Source organism: Aquila chrysaetos, chromosome 21, assembly GCF_900496995.4.
Source record: "Aquila chrysaetos chrysaetos chromosome 21, bAquChr1.4, whole genome shotgun sequence".
NCBI classification, from domain to species: Eukaryota; Metazoa; Chordata; class Aves; order Accipitriformes; family Accipitridae; genus Aquila; species Aquila chrysaetos.
Window position 1 is genome coordinate 23056390 of NC_044024.1, and position 21485 is coordinate 23077874.

The following is a 21485-nucleotide window of genomic DNA, read 5'->3' on the forward strand; positions in this document are numbered from 1 at the left end:
AAGGCTAAGAGCCAGATTCTGCTCTCTGCTTCATTGGAGTAAAACATGTAGGGATTTCAGTGTAATCAGCAGACTCCTTCTAGTTTTACACTCAGGTAATAGAATTTGGTGCAAAGAGACTGAAAAGAACTGATGTGTCACTTTGATTTAGTTGAATATAGCTGTCATCCTCTGTTCAGGAGAATATTTTAATCGGGCCCCATATAATATTGCCTGTAGTCTATGACTAATTTCTACAGCAATCCTAATTTAATTCTGTAGCAATTTATTGACTAAGAAAGAACTAAATTGCTTGGCAGGATAATGGAGAGAAGAAAGAACCTAGCAGGAGGGTTAAGTATTGCAGATTTCATTGACCACAAGAGTACTAACTATAATACAATGAAACAAAGTTCCTGTAAGAACAATAAATAAGGAGCTTAATATATCACTAGCAGGTACGAGCTGCTTAATCTGCTGAAAGACATTGTGCTTTTGTCTGCTTGGAAGCCAGGCTCCATCTTGCCTGACATAACAATTGTTTCAGAGCCTCAAGCCATTAGCTCATAAAGAACACAGAAAATAATGTTGTTATTGTAGTACTACTGCTAATTTCATCTCCATAACATTGCCTTGCTAAATCAGAAAAAAAAAATGTTAAAAGATGTAAATTGTTCTTAAAATCAAGGGGGAGAGCGTTTGTGTGGTTTTATTGGTGTTGGGTTTTTTTACACATTATGGATGATGTTGGTAAACTCGTATTAAGTGGAAAGTGGTTTTACTTCTTCCCCTGCAGGCTTTACAATTATTAAAATACAGAGGTTATAATGTAATTTATTTAAATCTGTTCTGAGGAACATAGAATAAAATATTCAAAATGACTCAGACCTGCTGAGGTTTTGAGGATCCTTTCAGAAGGATTTCTAAGTGTCTGAATGAATCCAGGAAGATTAAGCATCAGAAATACACTGCTTAAATAATGAGCTTGTAATTGCAGCTTTTATGTACTAGGAGCAGGCTTTTTGGTCATTTGCTCTCCTTAGCTGAGATGGAAACTGCCTCCCCTTAATTCACTTTTACTCTACCGTGGAAGATAGTTCACACAGAGCACTGGGGCTCCGCTTGCTTAAATGGTGAGGCTATAACAGCAAACTGGATCAACAAACATTTTGGTTTTCGTTAGAGTAGTTCTGATTTCAGATGCCTAATTTGCCAAACCAGAGACCAAGATCAAAATTTATTGCTGGTGTAAGCAGATGTAAATCCATTGGTCTGAAAAGGTTAAAGATATTGGAAATTATCCCAGTACAATCTTGGAACATCAGAACTCCTTTTGCATCACATTTCTTTGAAACCCAGCCCTTCTTTTCCACCCCCTAAAAAAAAGCAGAGGTCATGCAAGCCTTCCAAATAGACAAATTCTCAGAGCTAGGTCAGGAGAGGATTTCAGGCTGATGAAGAAAAATAATGGGGCTTCCTTCTCTCCATCCGGCTTCTACCTTCGTGGAGCAGAGCCAGGGTGGCTCATCATCCCTGGGGTGCTGGGGCTTGTGTGGCACCTTTCATCCCCTGGTTCCAAGTATTTTAAGCAGCAATGACATCTCAAAGCATGCCTGTAAGATGGTCGCACCTCTGCACAATCTTTTTTCCACACAGGGGAAAGAGTATAGAGGACTGATGGGACTTTTGCATGATTATGTGTATTTGGTGCAGAACAAGATAGGTAAGCTAATACATACCCTTTGGCTAATTAGGACCAAATGGTTGTGCATTTGTAGTGATTGTGTATACATCTTTTGTGCGCGGTTTTGTGTCTAAAAATTAAAAAAAATATGTCTTAAGTCTCCTGTTGAAAGTAGCACTACTCATGGCTTTGCTAAAGACATTCTGTGAGTCCTGCCCCAAATAGCAATATATCTGACTTGAATCCTGCCTGCTTTTTGAATCTCTACCCGACCTGTGATGGTTCTCATGTAACTTTTTTATCTCCTTATTTTTCTTCTCTCTGCTCCACCGCCTGTGAATAGGCTGAATCTGTTGCTATGGAGGAAGGTCCAGTCACTGTCTGCAGGTCACTTCTGCGATACCCTGCTGCTTGTTCTGGCAGAGTGCTGCTTCCGTACAGGGTGAAACCCTTCACCTCACCTGTAGGTTAGAAATTATTCAAAAGTAGAGTGGTGAGAAATGTATTAGTGTGATCCTTTCCAAACCCGAAGGCTTGAATCCAGTTTTGATTAGAAGATGGTGAGCTAATTTCTTGGAAAGATAAATTTGGTTGCAGTCCTCCCTCCTAATACCCTTCTGTAGCTGCTGGCCCAGAGTGGCTCCTTAGTCGTACATCTAGCTGAATGTGACCCAGCGCCTTTCTGTCTCCATCAGAAGCTGAAAACATGTTTCGATGTAGATGAAAATAGTGTTTCCATTTCATCTGCAGGCTCCAGTCTGGCATGCCTGTGACTGGAATTGAGAAGAAGGTTTCTCAGAGCCATGAATGCTTGCCTGGCTGTTCAAGGGGGCAAACAGCTATCAGCTCGTTACCTGGCCATAAAAATACATTTTCTACATAGAATGTGTCAAATCCTTTTCCTGGGGTGACAGTAACTGCTAAGAGGATTGTCAGTCTGGGATAGACAAACTTGAAACGGTGCTGGAGTAGTGTTTAGCTTAGTTTTTTCCTTTTTTTTTTTTTTTTTTTTTTGTTTTAAAAAGGGGGAAATTTAACGCTGGAAAACTGAACCAGCTTTGCAGTTTGGGATATTGCAACTCGTTAATCAATGGGCAGGTTCACCAATAGCTTCAGAAAATCAAACTTCCTTCTGTGATCTCTTCTCAGCGTAGCTCAGCCCCAAGTTGGAGAGAAACCTGATGGTGCAAAAGAATCAGAAAGTGACTTTTAAGCTGTTCAACTCCCTCAGTCCTTGACATCCCCAAAGATAATACCAAGAGCCAGTTACAGGACTGTCTCATGCTGACATGAGTACTGCTGTAAGAAATACCCATTCATTTCCTATTGCCCAAGGAAACATTTGGTTCTCCTGAAGCATTGTAAGGGCTGACAGGAAAGGCTTTGCTTTTATTTCTTATTTTTGAACATAAATTCCAATATCCTTAGCCTTAGCTGTCTTTTTCTCACTTCAGTCCTGGACAGCATAGATCATGCTTATTCTTTTCAGCTCTTGGCAGCACCAGCACTTTTCTAAAGTAGCTCCCTCCTCTTAACTAACCTGGAGTGGAGCACGAAAGAAAATCTGTGCAGTGCTCAAATTGAGGAGAGGGATAACAAGGACAGGACTGGAGGTAAGCAGCAGACTTCTGCCAGGGAGGTGGCACTTGGGCAGCATGAGCACTGCCCAGCTAAGGGCTGGGAGAGAGGAGACCCTCTCTGTCCTGTTTTCTGCAAGCAGCAGGGATGCTGCGAGGTAGGGAAGCTAACACTGCAGCTGTAAGATGGACTGGTATTTTGGAGCAGCTGCATTTAATTGGACTATGCAGAAGGCTCCCTGTAGACCTTCATTGTTCTTGCACTTCTGACAGGAATGGTCTAAATGTGGAAAGGAGGGTGGGGGGAGAAGAGGGGTGATACAGGATTGCTGCTGTACCCACTGACTGGTCAGTGCTCTATGTCTGCCCCCATTTCAGTAACAAGGGGATGCTACTTTTAACTAAACATTTAGTTTAAGGCTTTACTGGTTTTGAGGCACTGATGGATAATGATAGTGGAGAGAAAAAGGCACCTTTTTTCAGTCACAAGGTAGTTAGGAGACGTTGTGTCTTCCTCTCTACGTGCTCAGGAACAAGATCAAGGCAGGTGGCCGGACTGCAGAAGGTCACTTTGATTGTCTCCTTGGCTCATGGTCAGTTGAGACAGTTTACCCACAACCCTGTTAAACTGCCTGAGACACAGTCCTTAAGGTTATGGTATATCTCTGCTGGGGCCCCTCTTCAACAGGTTCCAAGATGGCCCTTGTTTGAAAAACCATTAATAAATGAAAGTACTTGTCGCCTTCTGTCCTCAAAACTCTTTCTTCCTTCAGTATCTCCTGGGTCATATATGGGATGTGCTGTTCTAAGCCCAGATTCACATTTCAATATAATTAGAATGTCATCCCTATCTCTGTTGTAATTAAATAACAAGCCAAGCATGGGCAGATAGGAGACTTAATGCTGCTGGGCTGCCAGCTTTGGACAGGAGATCCAGGTAATTTGTTTTAACAGGACAGTTTATTACCAGCTTTTCTTTTCCTTAGACAGATTAGCGCTTATTTTCTCCTGCCTGTTAATGACAACAACAACAAAAAAATTGTGAATTAAAAACTGTTTCCTGCAGTTTGTTTAAAAATACACTTTTGACCACAGCCAGTATAGGCAGCAGTTGTCTTATTGGACTAGTCGAAGGGGTGGTGTCCCTCTGAAGCAGGTGCCTTGCTGCTTGAGGAGTTTGGGCATTGGGTCATGTCATGACTTCCCCCTTTTTTTTTAATAGCTGAGTCTGAGAGAACGGGGAAGCTTCTGCCTTTCACTGGGTTCAGTTCCTGCTGCCTCATTGCCCTGTTCTTCCCTCCCTTCCATCCCCCCAAATCTCTAGATCTCCTGCTTCCCTTTCTGCCAGCTGGGAGAGTGAGGCTCTGAGAACCGCTAGACCCGGCTGTGCTCGGGAGCTCCCCAACATTTCCCACTCCTCCGAGACCACGCGGATACCTGCACCGGCCCTGCATCGGAAACGCTGAGGCTCTGCATCACGCCTGGCCTGCGACGGAGGGGACATCTCCCTGGACTGAAACACTGCGCGGTGAGGGCTCAAACTGGTCGGGGGCCAGCAGGAGCCCGAGGGCAGGGGGCTTGGGGGTTTGACCGGCACCATGCAGCTTGCGATGGGTGCCCAGAGCGCCATAGCAAGTGGGACGGTGAATTGGGACCAGTGTGGAATAGCACCTGGGTGATGTGGATAGCAGGCAGAGCTGTGGGTCTGGAGACAAGTCCATTGGCAGAGAATAATGCAGTCATGAAGGTTTAGCACAAAGACAAAAGAAGGGACTTTGACAGCAGAGAAAATGTCTTGCCTTTAGAGATGGGGGATGGTTAGACAGGGAGAGGTGGGTGGAGGAGGAGAAAGCACAAAAAAGCCAAAAGGCTTTAGAACAGGGACAGGAGGGTGGAGTCTTTAAATAGACATTTGGAGCTAAAGAACATCATTACATACCTGTTCACTCTGCATTCAGGCAGATTCCCAATGTGTCAGCCACTACAGAGTCTGTTCAGTGCGAGAAATTTTGAGGCTGGGAAGTGCTCTAGACCGTGTTTACACCCTGAACAGTTTGGATGTGAGGCAATTTAAGACTCAGAGGTAGGGTTCTGGCCCAACTTTAACAACAATGCAAATGTAGCTGTGACTTAACTGGTGTCAGTGTAAGTTATGGAAGTGTTGAAAAGCCTATGCCATACATTAAAATACATAACAGAGCTGTTGATGTTGAAATACTTTTTTTCTTCCTTAGACCATACTTGCCTACAACCGATGAAATATTGATGAGTATTTCAGCGCAGAAAAAGACTATTAACTTTTGGCTTTAGCTGACTTAGCTAAGAATTTGAGGGCTGCAGCAGCTCCATAAAGAATTCTCTGCCATCAGTTCACTCCTCCTCACATGAACAATACCCCGAACTCATTTCTCTCTCTGGTCTCAGCTGCAGCATTTTGGCACAGGGAAAGGGCACCTACTGCTGCCAAAGAACTCGGTGCTTTACGGATGAAAACCAAACATCTTGAATTCCACCTGGAGCCTGCTGGCAGCGAATGGAGGGCCCAGAGCAGTTATGTGGTGTTTTCTCACAGTGACACGTGACTTGGTAAGCGGGATGTCACATTACCTTTTGCTCCCCAGTAGTTTCAAGGTGCAATCCCACAAAGAATGCATTGTAGAAATCTAATCCTGGGGTGACAAAAATAGATAGATGCAGCAAGATTTCTGTATAGGCAGGGAGTCCCAATGCATGTCTGCAAGATACCTGCAGCTTGTGAAGCCTTTTGTAGTTGCTCCAGAAAGAGTTTTCAGGTGTGTGTTATTTTGCATTGCGGGTAGGTTTTGCTATGTGGCTTGCATCCTGCTGTCCCACCCAAGCAGCCTTTCTTGAACAAGAGTCTGGGCTAGTGCCCTGCACTTAGGACGGTGTGTATATTTAGTAATTACATTAATAAATGAGTAAAAATGTGCCTGCTTTTCCCACCTTTCAAATGGCCCAGCATGCTTGCACTTCTTGTTTTCTCATAATGAGCTGTCTACAAAAGCTGTATCTTAAATTTCATTCCAGACCTTTAACAACCTGAGCTTAGTGAGAGAAACAAACTGCCAGAGGAAGCAATTAGCTGAAATTTACCTGAAACCAAAGTCTCACCCAGTGACGTGAATGAATCCCGAGTGGTTCTTGCCTGGGAAGGAGTTTCAGCAAGTGGAGATCAAGCTGCTTTTCAGCCTGGATGCTCTCTAGATTTTATGTCCCTTGTCAGATGCCAGCTGTCGCCCTGTTTTCCTCAAAAAAGGCTCCACCAGCCTAAACTTGGCCCAAGGTCCTCCCTGCATTAAGAACAGGGTATGTGGATATAGAACTGGATTTGTCCAATAGAACAGGCACTTTGGGTTACGCTTTGGCTTATCCTTTGGTAACTTCACGATGCTGAAAGCTTGACTTGTTGACTGGCCTGGGCCTGATGATTGGTGATAGACCAGGGGGGTCCCAGGGATCTTGCCCAAGAAATTAACGAGTCTAGCTTTGCACCAGGCAAGGAGGAGTCAGTCTGCATGACCTGACAAGTGTTCTGTGCATCAGGATGTGATTAGCTGATGGGCCAGATAGCAAGATGCAAGTCCCCGAGCGACTGGGGCTTTCCTTAGGGAGTCTATTTAACCATGTGTTTGTGTGGAGGCAGAGATTACATAAATGAGTGGGAGATGGGGTAGTGTTATTTATGTTACAGGCTCATCCTGTATGTGTGAAGTGCTGGATGCGAATAGTGCGATTTGGAAACCGGGTGCTGTTGGTGTGTATGCTGCAGCATGCTGAAAGCTGAGCGAGCCGGATGGCTGGCAGGGTTTGTGACTGGTCCTGAATGTCATGCGACACTTAGTTCCAGACGGCAGACCATGTCCGGCCGGGATTCATCAAAGGATGGAAGAAGAAAGACAATAGTCCTAGGAAAGCCAATATTCAAAATCCAAATCTGATTCTGGAAAATATTTCCCATCTTTATGATGAGCCCAGGATTTGAAAATTGCCGCACCTTAAAGCGTGCAGATTGCAAGCCTGAACTGATTGTGCGTGCTGCCACTGTGTGCGAAGGAATACTGATGCTGTGTGTCCTTCCTGCCTGTTTTAATACTGCCACCCTATAAACCTGTTTACAACCAAATAATCCATGCAGAAATTGCACGGGTTTGGTTAATAATTCTTGGCAAACAGCATGGCCTGCGTATCAACGTCATGGTCTGATCTCTAGGCAACAGCTTCTCCTCCTCCTTGTACTGTTGCTCTTTCTGAAATGGGAGGGATAAAGAGTATTAATAAGAACCACGGCAGGCTGTGAAGACAGCACACCGCTTGGGAAGAGGGTGCTGCTGTATCTTCACTAATAAATCAGGATCATTATCACACCAGGGGAGAGAAAGAGAACCCAGAGCAAAGGCATCTGGTGTGAATTATATCTCTGAGGCTGCTGGAGCTCTCCGTCTTCCCGAAGCACTTGGTTCAGCTAAGCCTTACTGCCTGCCAGCAGCCATTAATCCCATCCACTCCTGCCGGAAAGCTGATACTGGGCCGAGGCAAATATTTCTTGTGTCGGCAGTTTGGGTTTTGTTTTTTGGGTTTTTTTTCAATACTTGCTGTAATGAGCAAGAGCCCAGAACGCTCGGAGTGCTTTCTGCAGGGTCTACGGATGTGCGTGTGTCAGCGCAAGAAAATACAAAAGCCAGAGCAGCTTTCTCTTTGTGCAAGTTCAGTCGCCCCTTTCGGCTCCAAATACATGTGCATATATAAAGAGAGGAGTGACAGCTGCTGAGCACAGGGACGTAACTACAGCACTGTGTCTCTACAGAATCCATTTCCTATATAGTACTTTTCCTTCAGGGGAATTTGGGGGGGGATGTGGGGGGAATGCCAGTAGCAAAACTCCTGAATTCATTAGTTTCTGGTTTCACCCAGACTTGTTAAGACACAAATGCCCTGAATGTGATTTTCTAAGAGTAATCCTGACTTATGCAACTAATCCTATTTGTATTTTTTTTTTTTTTTTTTTGAAGGGAGGGGAAACACCAAAGGTGCTTTTTAGCTTCAAAGCTTGCTTGGACAAAGCTGTCTTCATACACTGGTAATGTGATGCCAGAACCACGGCCTGAAGACCTGTTTCAGGTGATGCATGCTAACGTAACACAGCATGTCAGAGAATATTTTACAGACATTTGCTTGGTATTTATGTCAGATTTTCCCAGGGTTTACCATGGTACAGTACTAGCACTTACTTGAGTAAGAGCTTGCATTTTTCAGCCAGTAAAACCTTACGGATTGGTCTGACAGTCTTTTGTTCCTCAGCAAAGAAGGTGGAACGTGAACCCTCGATAACCAAGCCTGTATTTTTTTAGAAATAAATGTGAGTCACAAGAACAGATTTGACCTACTTGTTCTATAAAATGACACAACTAATGCCAGCAAGCCCTTGTTGCGGGGTTTGTCTCAATGACACCTAAGGATGTCATTAAGCAGCTGCGTTGTATGGGCGAGTGTGGTGCCACTGCCCTCTAACAGAACATGCTATTTTATGCCCTGCGCGTTTTCAGCATCCTCATTCTTGCACCGCTTCCCTCTGCTGCCAGTCTGGTACCAAAATACTGGATTCCTGACAGCCGTCACCAGGCTGTTACAAAGGGGCTGGGTCTCCTCCAGTTGTTTGTTTGGAGGCAGCCTGATAACTTGGCATGGCAACGCGGAACAGGGGTAGATCTCAGCACTGCTTTTCTCCTCCGTGGAGACTGATTTCGACTAATCGTTTCCAAATGAACATACCCAGCAGCTGGGCAGGTTCTGAAGCCGTGGCTCTCAAGCTGCTCTGCCTTGCATGAAGCATGTTTTGATGACCGGGGGCGGGCTGAATGAATGAAATTCTCATCCCCAAAATGTTGATTTGCAGTACCTCATGCCAGTGCTCTTGAGGAGCTAGGAAAGAGCTGTGTGCTGGATGTTTACCAAGTGCTGAATAATGCATGGTAGTGAATCACACATAGATTTCCCTTTCTTCCTATTAGAATTATTGTAAGCAGTAATACAGTTGACCCAGAACAAAAATAACTCCAACAGACGATGGTATAGTGAGGTATTAGGGGACTCCCTATCTAATAACCAAAGCTTAAACACTGACTTTACTGTTTCCAAAAAGTTTTGACTGCAGTACATTACAGCAAGTGGTGTACTAAGGCCTTTCCTTTAAGGAAAACAAGAAAGAAGAACAAAGTGGTAAAAATTGATGCTTAAATGTTACAGTAGCTCATTTAAATTAAATGTAAAGTTTTTCTGTTTGCTATAGAGAGGGAACCAACGATAACAAATGGTGACAGGTAACATGAGAGAGGATGGGTGAACAGGTTTTTCTGAATAATACCTAATGTACTGGATAAAATAATGGAGCAGCAATGGAGTTTAGGGGACCCTCGATATCACCAGAAACTCCTCCAGAAGGAGGTGTCCCAGGCTGGGTAACAATCCTGAGTTACCTGGATAACAATCGTTTGTTACTTCTCTCTCCTTAGGCTAGCACAGAGGAATAATTAAGCCATTCCAATCACGTGGACATTGCTGACTGTTCCTGGCTTAGCTTTGCTTTCACTGTTTCTGTTTTGTTTTGTTATCAGATTGCATGTGTGAAAAGGAGAAGGGACAATATTTATAAGTTCAAGAGAAGACAAAAAGATAAACTGTCTGAAGTAGTAAAATTAAATGGATCCAAGTTAGAGCTGCCTCTGTCGCTCCAAACAAGAGAAACCCTGTTTCTTGTGGTGAGGGGGGCTGGTGTTATTCATACTGCTAGTAAGAGTGAGCAGGGTAACAGATCACCAATACTCCTTTTCCTGGAACACCTTTCTCTTCTGCTGTTCTGGTCCCTCCAAACAGTTTCTGCCTCCAGTATTAATAATATTAGGCTCTAAGTCGTTCCAGAGGTTTCCTTGAAGTCAGCAGGTTCCAATATTATTTGTACTCTTGGGGCAAAGGACTGTCACAACTGATGTGTTAGGTGGTGGTTATGCTCTGGATTTTGCTGTCATGAGTTACGACTTTTCCAGCTACAAAAGCTGTGTGATAGCAGAGACTTGGGGTTATGGCTACAGCAGCAACAGTGTGATAGCACGCAATAATACCGCAGTCTGCAGCGCTTGTAGCACAATATAATTGGACAAAACCAGTCCTACACCACCTGATGCATTACTGAAAGATGGTTGTTTTCATTAAAAATCATTAAATGCCACTTTTGATATGCTGCTGTTATGCACCTGAGTCCAGTTCTGACCAGCTCTGCGGAACAGCAAGCTCCTTTTTGTAGAGCAGGGTTTTCAACTTCAGAGCATGTTTGTTTCTGCAAAGCTGCTGCCTGTGCTTTTCCCTGACGTAGAAAAATGCTTCTCAGATCAACTGACTTCCTCGCAAGGACTGATAGCTGCTGCTGTTTTCCCCAAGACAGGAAGACTGTAGTTGCACATTTTTGCCATTTACTCGACATTGCCTCAGTGGCAAAAATCTCTTTGTGATCAACTTGATGTGTGAGCACGTATCATATACGCATGCCACTTGGCAATGCCTATAATTGAGGGACCTCTGGCTTCCACCGAGTGTAATTTTCTGCTTTCCCAAGGCAAGGATGGATGCAGGTGCCGTCCTCCCGCGCTCCCCATGCTGAAAGCAACACCTAGAGGAATACAGTCTGCTCGAGTACAGTGTGCTGTGGAAAGCGTTTGTAGGCTTAAGTGCTTTGCCTCAGCTTTGCCTCAGCTTCTCCTAGATCTCAAAAATACTGTATTTTGTAGGTACATAAAGGTATTTCTCTCTATATGTATATCTAATTTTCTATGTTATATACAGAGATGCTGGTGATCTGTTAACCACCGTAGACGATAGTAAGAGGGAGGACATTTATCCTTGGTGTGAGAAACAGGATTTCTCTCGTTTGGAGGTAGAGGCAGCTTTGAGTTAGATCTGTGCCTTGCTGCTTCTCTCTTCATTTGTTTACAGTTTGCTGTTTAACTTCAGCCACGGTAGGTCATTTTAAAAGGCGTATTGTACACATGCTTATCGCACAGTTCTCAATCTTTCACTGCCTACAAGAGGGACAGCACTTCATTCTTCCCTCTGCTCCCAACCTATTGGTTTTTGATACCTCTCTCAGATTCCTTCTGTACTGGGACGCTTGCCTCAAAGAAAATGACTAAAATGAACCCAGCTGTACCGCTGGGTCAGGCGGCTTCTCCCTGAGTTGTCCTTCTTTCGAGACTGACCCTGCAAAAGCAGCCGGCAGGAGTGCTGGGGCCGGCTATCGTGTCGGGAGAGCACGTTTCCAAACCTGAACCGTGACTGATGGTGACACTTCGCTTTGCTCAGAGGCACATCACTCTCTAACTGAAGCCTGGTTTCCTTTACGTTCGTTCTCGGGGCTTTTTATTGTTGCTCAGTTTTTGGCGTTTTTTAACTTTATGCGTGCTGCACTACAGGGAGACACCTCCAGTCCCTTTTACATCAGTTTTGGTAATTAAAGGTGGTAATTAAAAGCAGCTCTTCTCCTGCAGGCTGGAGTAACGCCTTTCCCTGTCCCGCAGGCTATGCCTAAAAGCCAGGCTCTCCCTTACAGCAGAGCCCAGCGTCCTCTTCGGATTTCCCGATGCTTTCCTTTTTTTCGGCCTGCAGTTTTACCTTCGTGCCCCGCTGACACAGCTGTCTCCCACCCGCGGCTAAGGGGGGGGGGGGGGGGGGGGGGGGGGGGGCTGCCATTCCCCGCCTCCCCTCACCCCTTTTTTCAGCGAAAGGTGCTGAAAAACTCCCTTTTCTCTAACAAACTCCCTTTTCTCTAAGAGGGGGAGGCGGCTCCCGTAAATCGTTTCCTAAGCACCTTTCGGAAATTAATCTGCGGCTGACGGCACCGCGCTGTCGCCATGAGCAGCCTGAGGGGAGGGAGGGAGGAGGGAGGCGCCCCCCCCCCCTCAGTGCGCATGCGTGAGGGCGGGCTGCGGGAGCGGCCGGCAGGGGGCGGTAGGGGAGCGACGCGCCGCTCACGCATGCCCCTTGCGCGACCCCTCCATGGCGGCGGCTCTCCGGTATCCCCGGGCCCTCACGGAAGGCACCGACCGCGGCGAGGCCTCGCGGGCCGCTTCGGAGACACTGCGGGGCGCCGACGGCGCGGGTGGTGGGGGGGGGGGAGGCCGCGGTGCCCGTCCGTGAGCACCGGCGAGCGGCGGAGCGTTACCGGCTCCCCCAGAACGCGGTAAGCGGCGGGTGAGGGCAGTGCGCAGGCGCGAAGGCAGAACTGGCTATGGGGCGTGCGCAGTGCGGACGTCGCGCACCGGAAGCGCTGCGCCGCGATTTCCGGCTGGAGGTTCCTCCGCCTGTCAGCGGGGCGGTGAGCGGGCGGCGGGGCCGGGGCCGGGGCCGGGGCCGGGGTCTGTGGGGAGCCCTGACGGCGGGAACCGCGAGGCACCGGGCTCCGGTGAAGGCCCGAAGTACCGGCCCTCGGCCTGGCGGGAGGCTGGAGCCGCGACGCTTTGCTGCGGCCTGCGGCAGCGCCGGCCGAGGCTGGGGTTTGGCTGCGCTCGCTCGGGGCCGGCGAGGGGCGGCGGCGGCGGCGGCGGCGGCGGCGGCGGGGGGGGTCCGCGGCCGCCACGGGAGGTTTCCGAGCGGTTTACTGGGATGCAGGGCGAGCTAACTCTTTCCGCTTGATGTTTTTTTACTTAAAAGGTCGGATTTCCCCCCCCCCCCCCCCAAAGCGTGGATGGCGACTGACGGTTTCTACGGGAAAAAGGCGCTGACAAGAAGGACCGGTCGGGTGACCGTCTGCCAGTGCCGGAGTTCAGACCCGAAGCCTGGGTCGAGCTCCCGGGTGCAGATCGGCTCACCCCGAGGGATTTCCTTTGAGCGGCCGCCCCGGGCGCAGAGGCGAGCGGGGGCGATGGATCTCCTCCTGACGCAGACGAGTTTCGCAGCCCCCGCGTCCCGACAGGTGCGCGTCCTCGCGGTCCTCGCCGCTAGGAAGGTGCGTAAATGATGTCATCTCAGGCTCCGACTGCGGCTTTTTACGTTATATTTTGTCACGGCGGCAGTAGCCAGGATCACCATGTTCAGCTTAAAGACTTGCAGTCGCTTCTCACGTCTACGTGTTTTACATGTTGTTCTTCTTGCAGAAATATTTTGTATAGTTACTCTCACCGTTTCCCCCCCGACAGCTCCCAATTTTGTATAATTTTACAATCTCCAATTGCAACAAATAGCTGAGTAAAGCAGCAGTTAAAATCAAACTAAGTATCTCATCACGCAGCCGCGACCCTCTAGAAGAGAAACAGATGCCCTAGGCTGGTTTGTTAATCTTTCTGCAATGGCTCTGGGGAAATCCAAATGAAATCTTGCATTTTTCACGTTATTCCTGCAAATTAATTACTTTGAAAGCTCAGCTTCAAACTAAGAAAAAAGTTCTCTCGCTTGTAACGAGAGCAGGCTGACAGCAGGTCCAGTGGAAAACTGGTGTACGGTTTCACATCGGTAATTTTGTTAGTTTTTCTCACAATTGTTGTAATCCTTTTTCTCGGTTGTATTTCATGTAGAAATATATATATCTACACATGCAGCAATGTACGGTACAGATGTGAGCTGTTATCTGGTAAACAAGTAAGGTTCTTGGTATTTGTAAAGTAATTTTATTTCTTTTTTTTGGTGGTGCTGCCACTGTTCCTAGCCAAAATTTTTGCATCGGGTTATAGGACAACAGAAGAAAAGGTCCGTGTGGTCACAGCTGCTGCCAAAACATGAAACAGAGTTCATGGTAAGTGGATTCTTCAGAGGCTGGGGATGCGGGGGCAGGGGGTGGGGTTACATCTCATGAAAGGAATTAGGATATAGAAAAAATGTGTTGCTTAGTCAAGAGTTTTGGGGTTTTGTCTGTTTTTGGAGGGGGTGCACTGCCTAGTGAATTACTCTTGTGAAGATTTCAGTGCTAGAAAATGTACAGGTATTTCTGTAGTTGTTCCTGTACATTTTACAGTTGAATCCCACTGACGTCACGGTCATGACAGCGTTGTCCCTGTCTCTATTTTGCCTGTATTTCCCCAGAAGCTTGGCACCACAACATTTCTTCAGCCCGCATTTCTACCCCCGCCCAGTAGTTTCAAGATGTTTGCGACAGAATAACACGATTTCTGATTTCAGTTGCATCTTTACCTTGTTTTGTCTAATGTTTAATGTACTTGTTTTCTCTTTTCCTGTGGATTTTGTTGCAGAGTGGGGATAGGGGATACGCTGGTAGGCTCGGGCTGTAACACATGGTACGGGAGGTGTCTGGTGAGCGCAGCAAGTTCTGGCATTGCATTTTGTTAGATCCCTTACAGCGCAGTTTTTATTTTTGGGAACGTCTGGCTTGTGTGTTGTCTTGCTTCACTGAAGCGTTTTCTTTACAGGCCACAGCTACCCTGTGGCCTTGCAGGCTGGGTGAAAGCCAATTCTAACAGCAAAGTAAAACCGTAAGCAACAGTGAGTGGAAATGGGGAGGGACGAGTTCCACCAGTCACAGCAATGGCTGTATGACATTCCTTGGAGGAGTGGTCCTGGAGGACCGTGAACCAAAAGGCTCTGCCCTGTGAATTCCTACTAAAGAGTGAAAATATATTGAGCTAATCTTTTGGAAGGTGTAAATGCTTAAAGATGTTTGGTCTCCCAAGGGGAAAGAGATTGTTAGAGCACGCAATGTCGTCTTTTTCACTTGAAAGAAGAGCTAAAATAATCCGAAGTGAATTTGTCTTCACCAGTTTAGCTTGCGGGGCTGTCTGAGGGGGAATTACACAATAGCTTTCTTGACCTTCAGGAGGGGTAAGTGAAAGCATCACCACTTCTGGGTGAAAAATCTCAGTTGAGGGAGGGTACATAAAAGAGGCTAAAGTTGTGCTGATGCCAGTTGTGACTTTGCTGGAACAGGTTTAGTTGAGGAACGTGGAGAGGGGCAGCTGCTTAGGTGTTTCGGACTGCGATTCAGTTTGTGTTCCAGAGCTCGGGGACAGCACTAGGAGAAGGGGAGTAACTGGAGTAGCTGTGGTGAAACCCTGACCAAAATCACCTCTAATGGGCAGAAGCTGGTGGTGGTCTAACCTACAGGACTGTAATAATCCTGGAAAGAATTGCTCACTGGAGAAGCCTCTCTGGCTTAGCTGGGTAAACGAAAAGAGCTGCTTCAAGCTGTGATTTACCTGTGGGGTTGCACGTTAGATGAGCTTCCCTAAATCGCTGCCATTTGTGCCCTTACTGTTTTTTGCCCGCTTTCTGGCACACGCTATTAGACTCATCAGATTTCCCAGGGCAGTTGCAGTGTGAGAGGAGGAGTAACTCCTGTTCTTGCCCATGAGTTAAGAGTGTGAATATTGTATTGATTTAAAGCTAAATGTACATCTGTGAGCTAAAGCAGAGAGACTCGGCATCCCCGTTTGGATTCAGAGCCCTACAAGCTCATTAACAGTTTGACCATTTGCTCATGTAATTCCTGACAGGTTTTAGAAAGGATTTTGTAATCATTGTCTTCAAAGCGGAAGATAAGAAAGGAATGTTGCAGAAGACGGAAATGCGATTACAGCTGAGAATCTGAAAAGAGCAAAGCCTTAGCATGGGAGACAGACTGCATAACTTGAAAAGCAAAGGCAATGTCTAGCTTTCAAAATAAAGCTAAAAATAGAAGGGGAAATCTCAGCATGAAGCCGGAGGATCCTATCTTACAAGACTCTCTCTTGTGCAAACACATCTAATCATTCATTGATTTTTCTCTTTCCCCCCCCCCTCCACATACTGCATGATCATTTTAGGTGTTTACAGACAAAACTTAAAACAAGAAAGCTGAAAAGTGGATTACACAGAGACTATGCAGCAGTTTGACATGAAAAGCGAGAGAGGAGCTCTCAAGAAAGAGCCTTCCTTTTCTGTCAGCTTGAGTTTTATGGACAGCTATATGACATCCAAATATTCTTAGAAAATACTGAACTAAGCAGTTTGGCAGGGCATTAACTTTGCCTTTCAGGCTGACCGGTGATCAGCCCTGAGTCCAGATACAAATTGACCCTTAATGGAGGTAGATTTCAGTAACTAGCTGAACGCAGCCTCGAGCTTGGTCCAAGGGACAGAATTAAGGTGCAGCTGAGCTGCATTAGCATGCCGTTGTTTGAAGCTGTCAGGACCTTTTGAAAGTATTTTGCTTCTCCTTTTTGGTTTATCATAATGTCCATGCGGCAAATCCCTTTGAGATTGTTAAACTTCTGTGTTAGAATGTCATTCCAGTTTAACAAGCACCATCTGTTACCAGCCTCTGAAGACTGCATGCGGTCACAGAACTACAAGTATTTAGAGACATGCACTTCAAAAAGTGGTGGGGGTCGATGGAACTCCGTGAGACTCTCAAATCTGTTTCTCTCAAATTTTGTACTTTTTGCTTTATTTGCTTCCTCATAGGGTGTCTGTCACCTGCCAAACAAAGAAGATGGAACAGCCTATCCACAGCACACCTGACAAGTACACTAGATCTCCGCTACACCCTGAGCATTTGGTTGAAGATGTGCATTCAGGCGTCTCTTCCCACGCACGAACACGGTATTGAATTGGTACCCAGCCCCTTTGTGCTGTAGGGAAGCCATTGTACAGCTGCCGATATCTGCAGCGGGTTGTTGTGGCGAGAATGCCGTATCTCAGCTCACAACTGCAAAACAGGCTCCTTTATGTCCACTTCCAGAATTACGAGCTGCTTTATCACGCTGCTCTGATGCTTTTACGTTAGCTCTGAGCAGGCCTGCTAGCACCATAACCACTGGTTGAACGCCCATAATTCATAGGCCAAGGCAGTTGCGTAGTACTTTCCGTTGATATGTGTTGCAGCCTAGCGTCAGGCTTCTGGGAAAATAAATTTACAGAATTCTGAATCTGTGCACTTCACAGGCAGTAAATCGAGAAGAATGGCTGAGTGGCTGAATTCCAAATGGCTTCTAACTTCATATTTGTCTTCCGTGTATTTTTTTTTCCTCTCTCTTATTCCAGGCTCACCCCCTGGAGAAAAGTATTACTGCAGTGTACCGTATTTCACAAGCGGTGATATATTCAATACAAACATGAGAATACATGCTGTGGAAATGGGCGTGACGGGTCAGTTCATCCCTTTGTGCAGGGTGTTTTTTCTAGTTACATCCTCTGTGTGATCCTCGTCTTAAATTCCTCTCTTGGTGTATTTGAAATGCTTCTGGCAGTACTGTAGTTCACTGAAGTTTTTCATTGTCTCCTGACTGACACTGGCTGCCACTGGAGCAAGGAGAGGCAGCCCATTTACCTGCAGGCAGCACTGGCACAAAGAAATGGCCTCTTCAGCCCACCTCACCTATTTTGGAGAGTTTTACCTTTAGCCTGCAGATTGGGTCTTTTTAAAGACTGAGTGCTATGCACAATACACTGTTTTCCCGTTCTTTTAAACAAGATTTATTGATGCCCTTTGGTTAGGTTGGGGGCAGGGGGAGGAGGGGAGGGCTGTCTGTCTTATTTCTCTTGTTTTAAAATTGCATATAGCTCCAAAGGTAATTAGGCATCTTACTTTCTTTGGCACAAATAGTTATTAATACTTACATACCTTTGTGCCTGGATGAGAAGGTCTGTGGTTTCTGCGCAGATCTGTTCTACTTAGAGCAGTCTGTCTTAATCGTGGCAGCTCAGGGTGGTACCAAACTTCTACCTTTTGAATCTCACCTGTAACATACTTGCAGGTGATGCTGGGAGGGCCCTTCCAGTAGAATGCGAAGACAGCATGTGTGACTACGTCCACTGAAGTACCTGCAGCCACAGGACGAGAGCGAATACCTGCTTGCCTGCATGTCACCTAGTGACACTCACATAGTCTTCTACAAACAACCAGACTTGAGCGCAAGTGTGTATTCATTCCTTAAACATTACAAGAAGCATACATAAACTGATGTAAGCCCACGCTGCCAGGGTAGCACATGAAGACTAATCTTGTGTTACCTCATTTTGCTGTCTCTCCCTTACATAAAAGCATTTAAATTGGGTGAAAACATTTAGTGTGCCAAGAAAAACCTGCAGTGAAGGCAGTATGGTAGTCGGAGCCCTTGGAACAAAGTACCTTGTCATTTGCTTGAGCGCTCAGTACAAGTTTTATCGGACAACAGTGGTACCTTCATGGTTTTGTCTCTGTGCGAACAACCCTTACTGCTTAATACAAAACCCAGGGCAGTCTGTCAAGAAAATAGTGTAGCTAGATCTCTTTTGGCAATTTACTGTGTGTAACAGTCTTAAAAGCAAGAGGTCGAAAGTCCAAAGAAGTACGATTGCTTGTTCAGTGGTTGCACATTTTCTCAGGAGGTAGCATTGTTATTTCTATACAGTCCCTGAGCTGTATTTTTTTATAGCTTTAGAGCCTTTTGGATTATTCAAGTGAAAGTTTTGCCAATAAAGCTTCTAGGATTAAAAACTTGAGTATACAATGTACAGAATCTGTGTAGCAGAAGGCACTTTATAAATAACGATAGCTCAGAGTAGGTGCTGGCAGTAAATGAATGCTGGCATTGTGCAGTTAAATTATAAACTTACTTGGTTCCAAAACTTGACACAAGTTTCTCTCCTATAAGAGTATCAGGGAATTAGAAAGATTTTACCAGAATAATCTGGCTTTGTACATTTTTCTTTGAAAATGTGCTTTAAAAACGGGAGGTGTACAGAAGGAAGGGGAATGGGGAAGAAAGAACATACTTTATTCTACTCCCCCTTCAAAAATCAACAGAGAGCAGCTATCTAGTAGCAGCAGCTTATAATAGTGATATGCGAAATAATGTATTACAACTTTCCACCAACTGCTAAAACAGCATAGCGCTTTTCCTAAATTTGGCAAAGAGCCTTGCTTGTCTGCCGTTTCACAGCTAATCACACCTTTAATTTTTTCTGCTTAATGGGGACATCGAAGAGTTCAGCAAGAGAAACGAAGAGGTGAAATGCCTCTAAATTCCCATGGCAAAGGTGGACCTTGGCACACTGTTACAGAATGCAAAGTCATCGTCACAGCTGTTACTGAAATATATTTTGCATTAATGTAAAATGAACGTACCACAGAGTCAGACAAAGCTACGGAGCTTTACAATTTCAGGTTCAAGGTCTGACAAGGATGTTGTACTAGAAACTTGAAATGAGCAAATATAAAACGGAGGTGGGTGGACGTTTTCTTCACATCTTTTGCAGTCTGAAAAGGAGACATGTAAAACTATTCTGTGTGTCTGTGTCAGCTCTTAAAAGCCTTAAATAATGGGGAAAAAAGAGGCTTAAAGGTTAAAAAAGCTTAAAAGCCTGAAATCCTCTGGGGCAATCACTTCCATTCCAACACCATTAAATAGTTAAGGGTCATTTTGCCAGAGTGAAAAACGTTGAAGTATTTTGATTGTACAATTTCTGCTTTTTAAATTAAACTAATAGTAATTTAGCTTACTTGCCTAAGGAGAAGGGAGAGGACTCTCCTAGCAGTCTACCAGCCTATTACTTACTGCATATCATTTAAGTTTGTAAATTAAAATAACCCCATGCACCAGTACCTGCTGTGGCTGACCAGCTGGAAGGCAGTTTTGCAGAGGTCATGGGGCTCCTGATAGACACCAGCCATGGGCCAAGAACGTGCCCTTGCAGCAAAGGCAGACAACAGGCTGTGTTAAGAAGGGTTGCCAGCATGTCCAGGGAGGCAATCGGCACTGGTGAGATGCCTGGAGTGCTGTGTCCAGGTCTGGGCTCCCCAGTGTGAGAAAGACAGGGACAGACCAGTGAAATCCAGTGAAGGGCCACTAAGATGTCAGGTGGCTGGTGCATCTGTCATACTAGCAGAGTCTGAGAGCTGGGGCTGTTTAGCTTGGAGAAGAGAAAGCTCAGGGAGGAATCTCAGTGTGTATAAATACCTGCTGTTCAGACTAAAGATGAATCCAGACTCTTCAGAGCAGTGCCTAGTAAAACAAAAAGTAGTAGACACAAGCTGAAATACAGAAATTGCCACTTAAACAAAAAATAAAAAACCATAGTGAGGGTGATCGAGCAGTGCAACAGGATGCCCAGAAAGGTTGTGGAACATCCTTGGAGATACACCAACTGGACACAGCTGTGGGCAACCTGCTCTAGGTGACCTTGCTGTGAGCAGGGTGGGTATACTGGACAGTCTCAAGGTCCCTTCCAACCTCAACAGTTCTGCAACAAGCACAGGGTAGTTGGGTGTTGTCTGTCTTAGAAACTGGTCTTTTCAGCTGTCATTTGCCATCTGTGGAGAAGATTTTCATCTGCTGTGTGGACACTTTTATCCAGCATCCAAGAAGCTAGTCTTTGTTTACTGGCTAAACTTCTGTTTTATTGCATGCACTGCATGTATGTGGAAATCCTCCTCGATTGTAAAGGGATAGTTTTCTGCCTCAGCTGCCCTAGCTGCTACATTCACTGCTTTAGAAGCAGCGTGGTTTTCTTTCCAATAATGTATCTGCTAATGTCTTCGATACAGAGTTCACTCAGCTGAAACTGGCTGCAACAACTGCTCTGTTGCAGCTTTTAAACCCCTAAGGACAGATGCCTTTAGCCTACCAGTGCAGATTGTCTTTCCTCCCTGCACTCTTACATACTTTGTAGCTGCATATTCTTTTCTCCAGTTCCCTAGAATGGTTTTCTTTACTTACATATCTGTTTCCACCAAACTTGTTGGAGCAATGGCTTTGTAAGCAATGTAGGTAACAGCCTGTAGTTGTTGGGTGCTCCCAAGAGCCTTGTGTCTCGAGAAGGGCATTTCTCAAGCAGAAGGCAGTCTGTTCTTTCATCTAAGAAAGTGACTGCTTGCATTCCTTCAGTTGCTGTTACAGGGAACGTGCAATTATCCCATTCTTCATAACAGGGTCTAGAAAAAACATTCTCATTGCACGTGACAATGTGAAGCTTCCATTCACAGACGTTCTTGCCAGGAACCACCTTTCCTCTGTTTACAAAAGAAAGGAAACACCTTCCCAAGTCAATACAGAACAGCGCCGTGAATGTACCTCGAAGGCTGATGTACTGTCACAAGGAGCCATGGGAGAGCAGTAAATAGCCGAAGTGTTCCAGATATATCAGGGCGGGAGGAGGAGGACTAGCACCGACCTTCCCTAGAGAGTAGCAAGAAAGTCCTGGGAGTCTGTACGCTAAATATTCTTGATACTGTGTCCTGGTAGGCTGAAATACTTTCTTTCTCTTAAGGTATA

At 45.8% G+C, this 21485-nt stretch overlaps 2 protein-coding genes across 7 annotated transcripts in view; both read left to right on the plus strand.

Annotated features, from left to right (window-relative positions):
- The window catches only part of C21H8orf48 (chromosome 21 C8orf48 homolog), a 108648-nt gene extending 97483 nt beyond the window's left edge, over positions 1-11165 (plus strand). Inside the window, exons 15-18 of the mRNA XM_041119172.1 lie at positions 1636-5826; positions 6289-6567; positions 8271-8379; positions 9873-11165. The gene's annotated coding sequence lies outside the window, so the exon portion shown is untranslated. The remainder of the gene's footprint in view (positions 1-1635; positions 5827-6288; positions 6568-8270; positions 8380-9872) is intronic.
- Positions 11166-12203: 1038 nt separating this feature from the next.
- LOC121232505 lies at positions 12204-19447 on the plus strand. Of its 6 annotated transcripts, none has more exons than XM_041119175.1 (6): positions 12204-12487; positions 12958-13252; positions 13974-14035; positions 16696-16833; positions 17275-17379; positions 17988-19447. In XM_041119175.1, exons 1-5 carry the CDS (start codon positions 12216-12218, stop codon positions 17327-17329), a joined length of 822 nt encoding a protein of 273 aa, XP_040975109.1. In that variant the 5' UTR covers positions 12204-12215; the 3' UTR covers positions 17330-17379; positions 17988-19447. The 6 variants fall into 6 exon arrangements, with proteins under 6 accessions (XP_040975109.1, XP_040975110.1, XP_040975113.1 ...); XM_041119176.1 differs by having other exon boundaries at positions 12958-13219; XM_041119180.1 differs by lacking the exon at positions 12204-12487 and adding an exon at positions 12689-12709.
- Positions 19448-21485: the final 2038 nt, after the last annotated feature.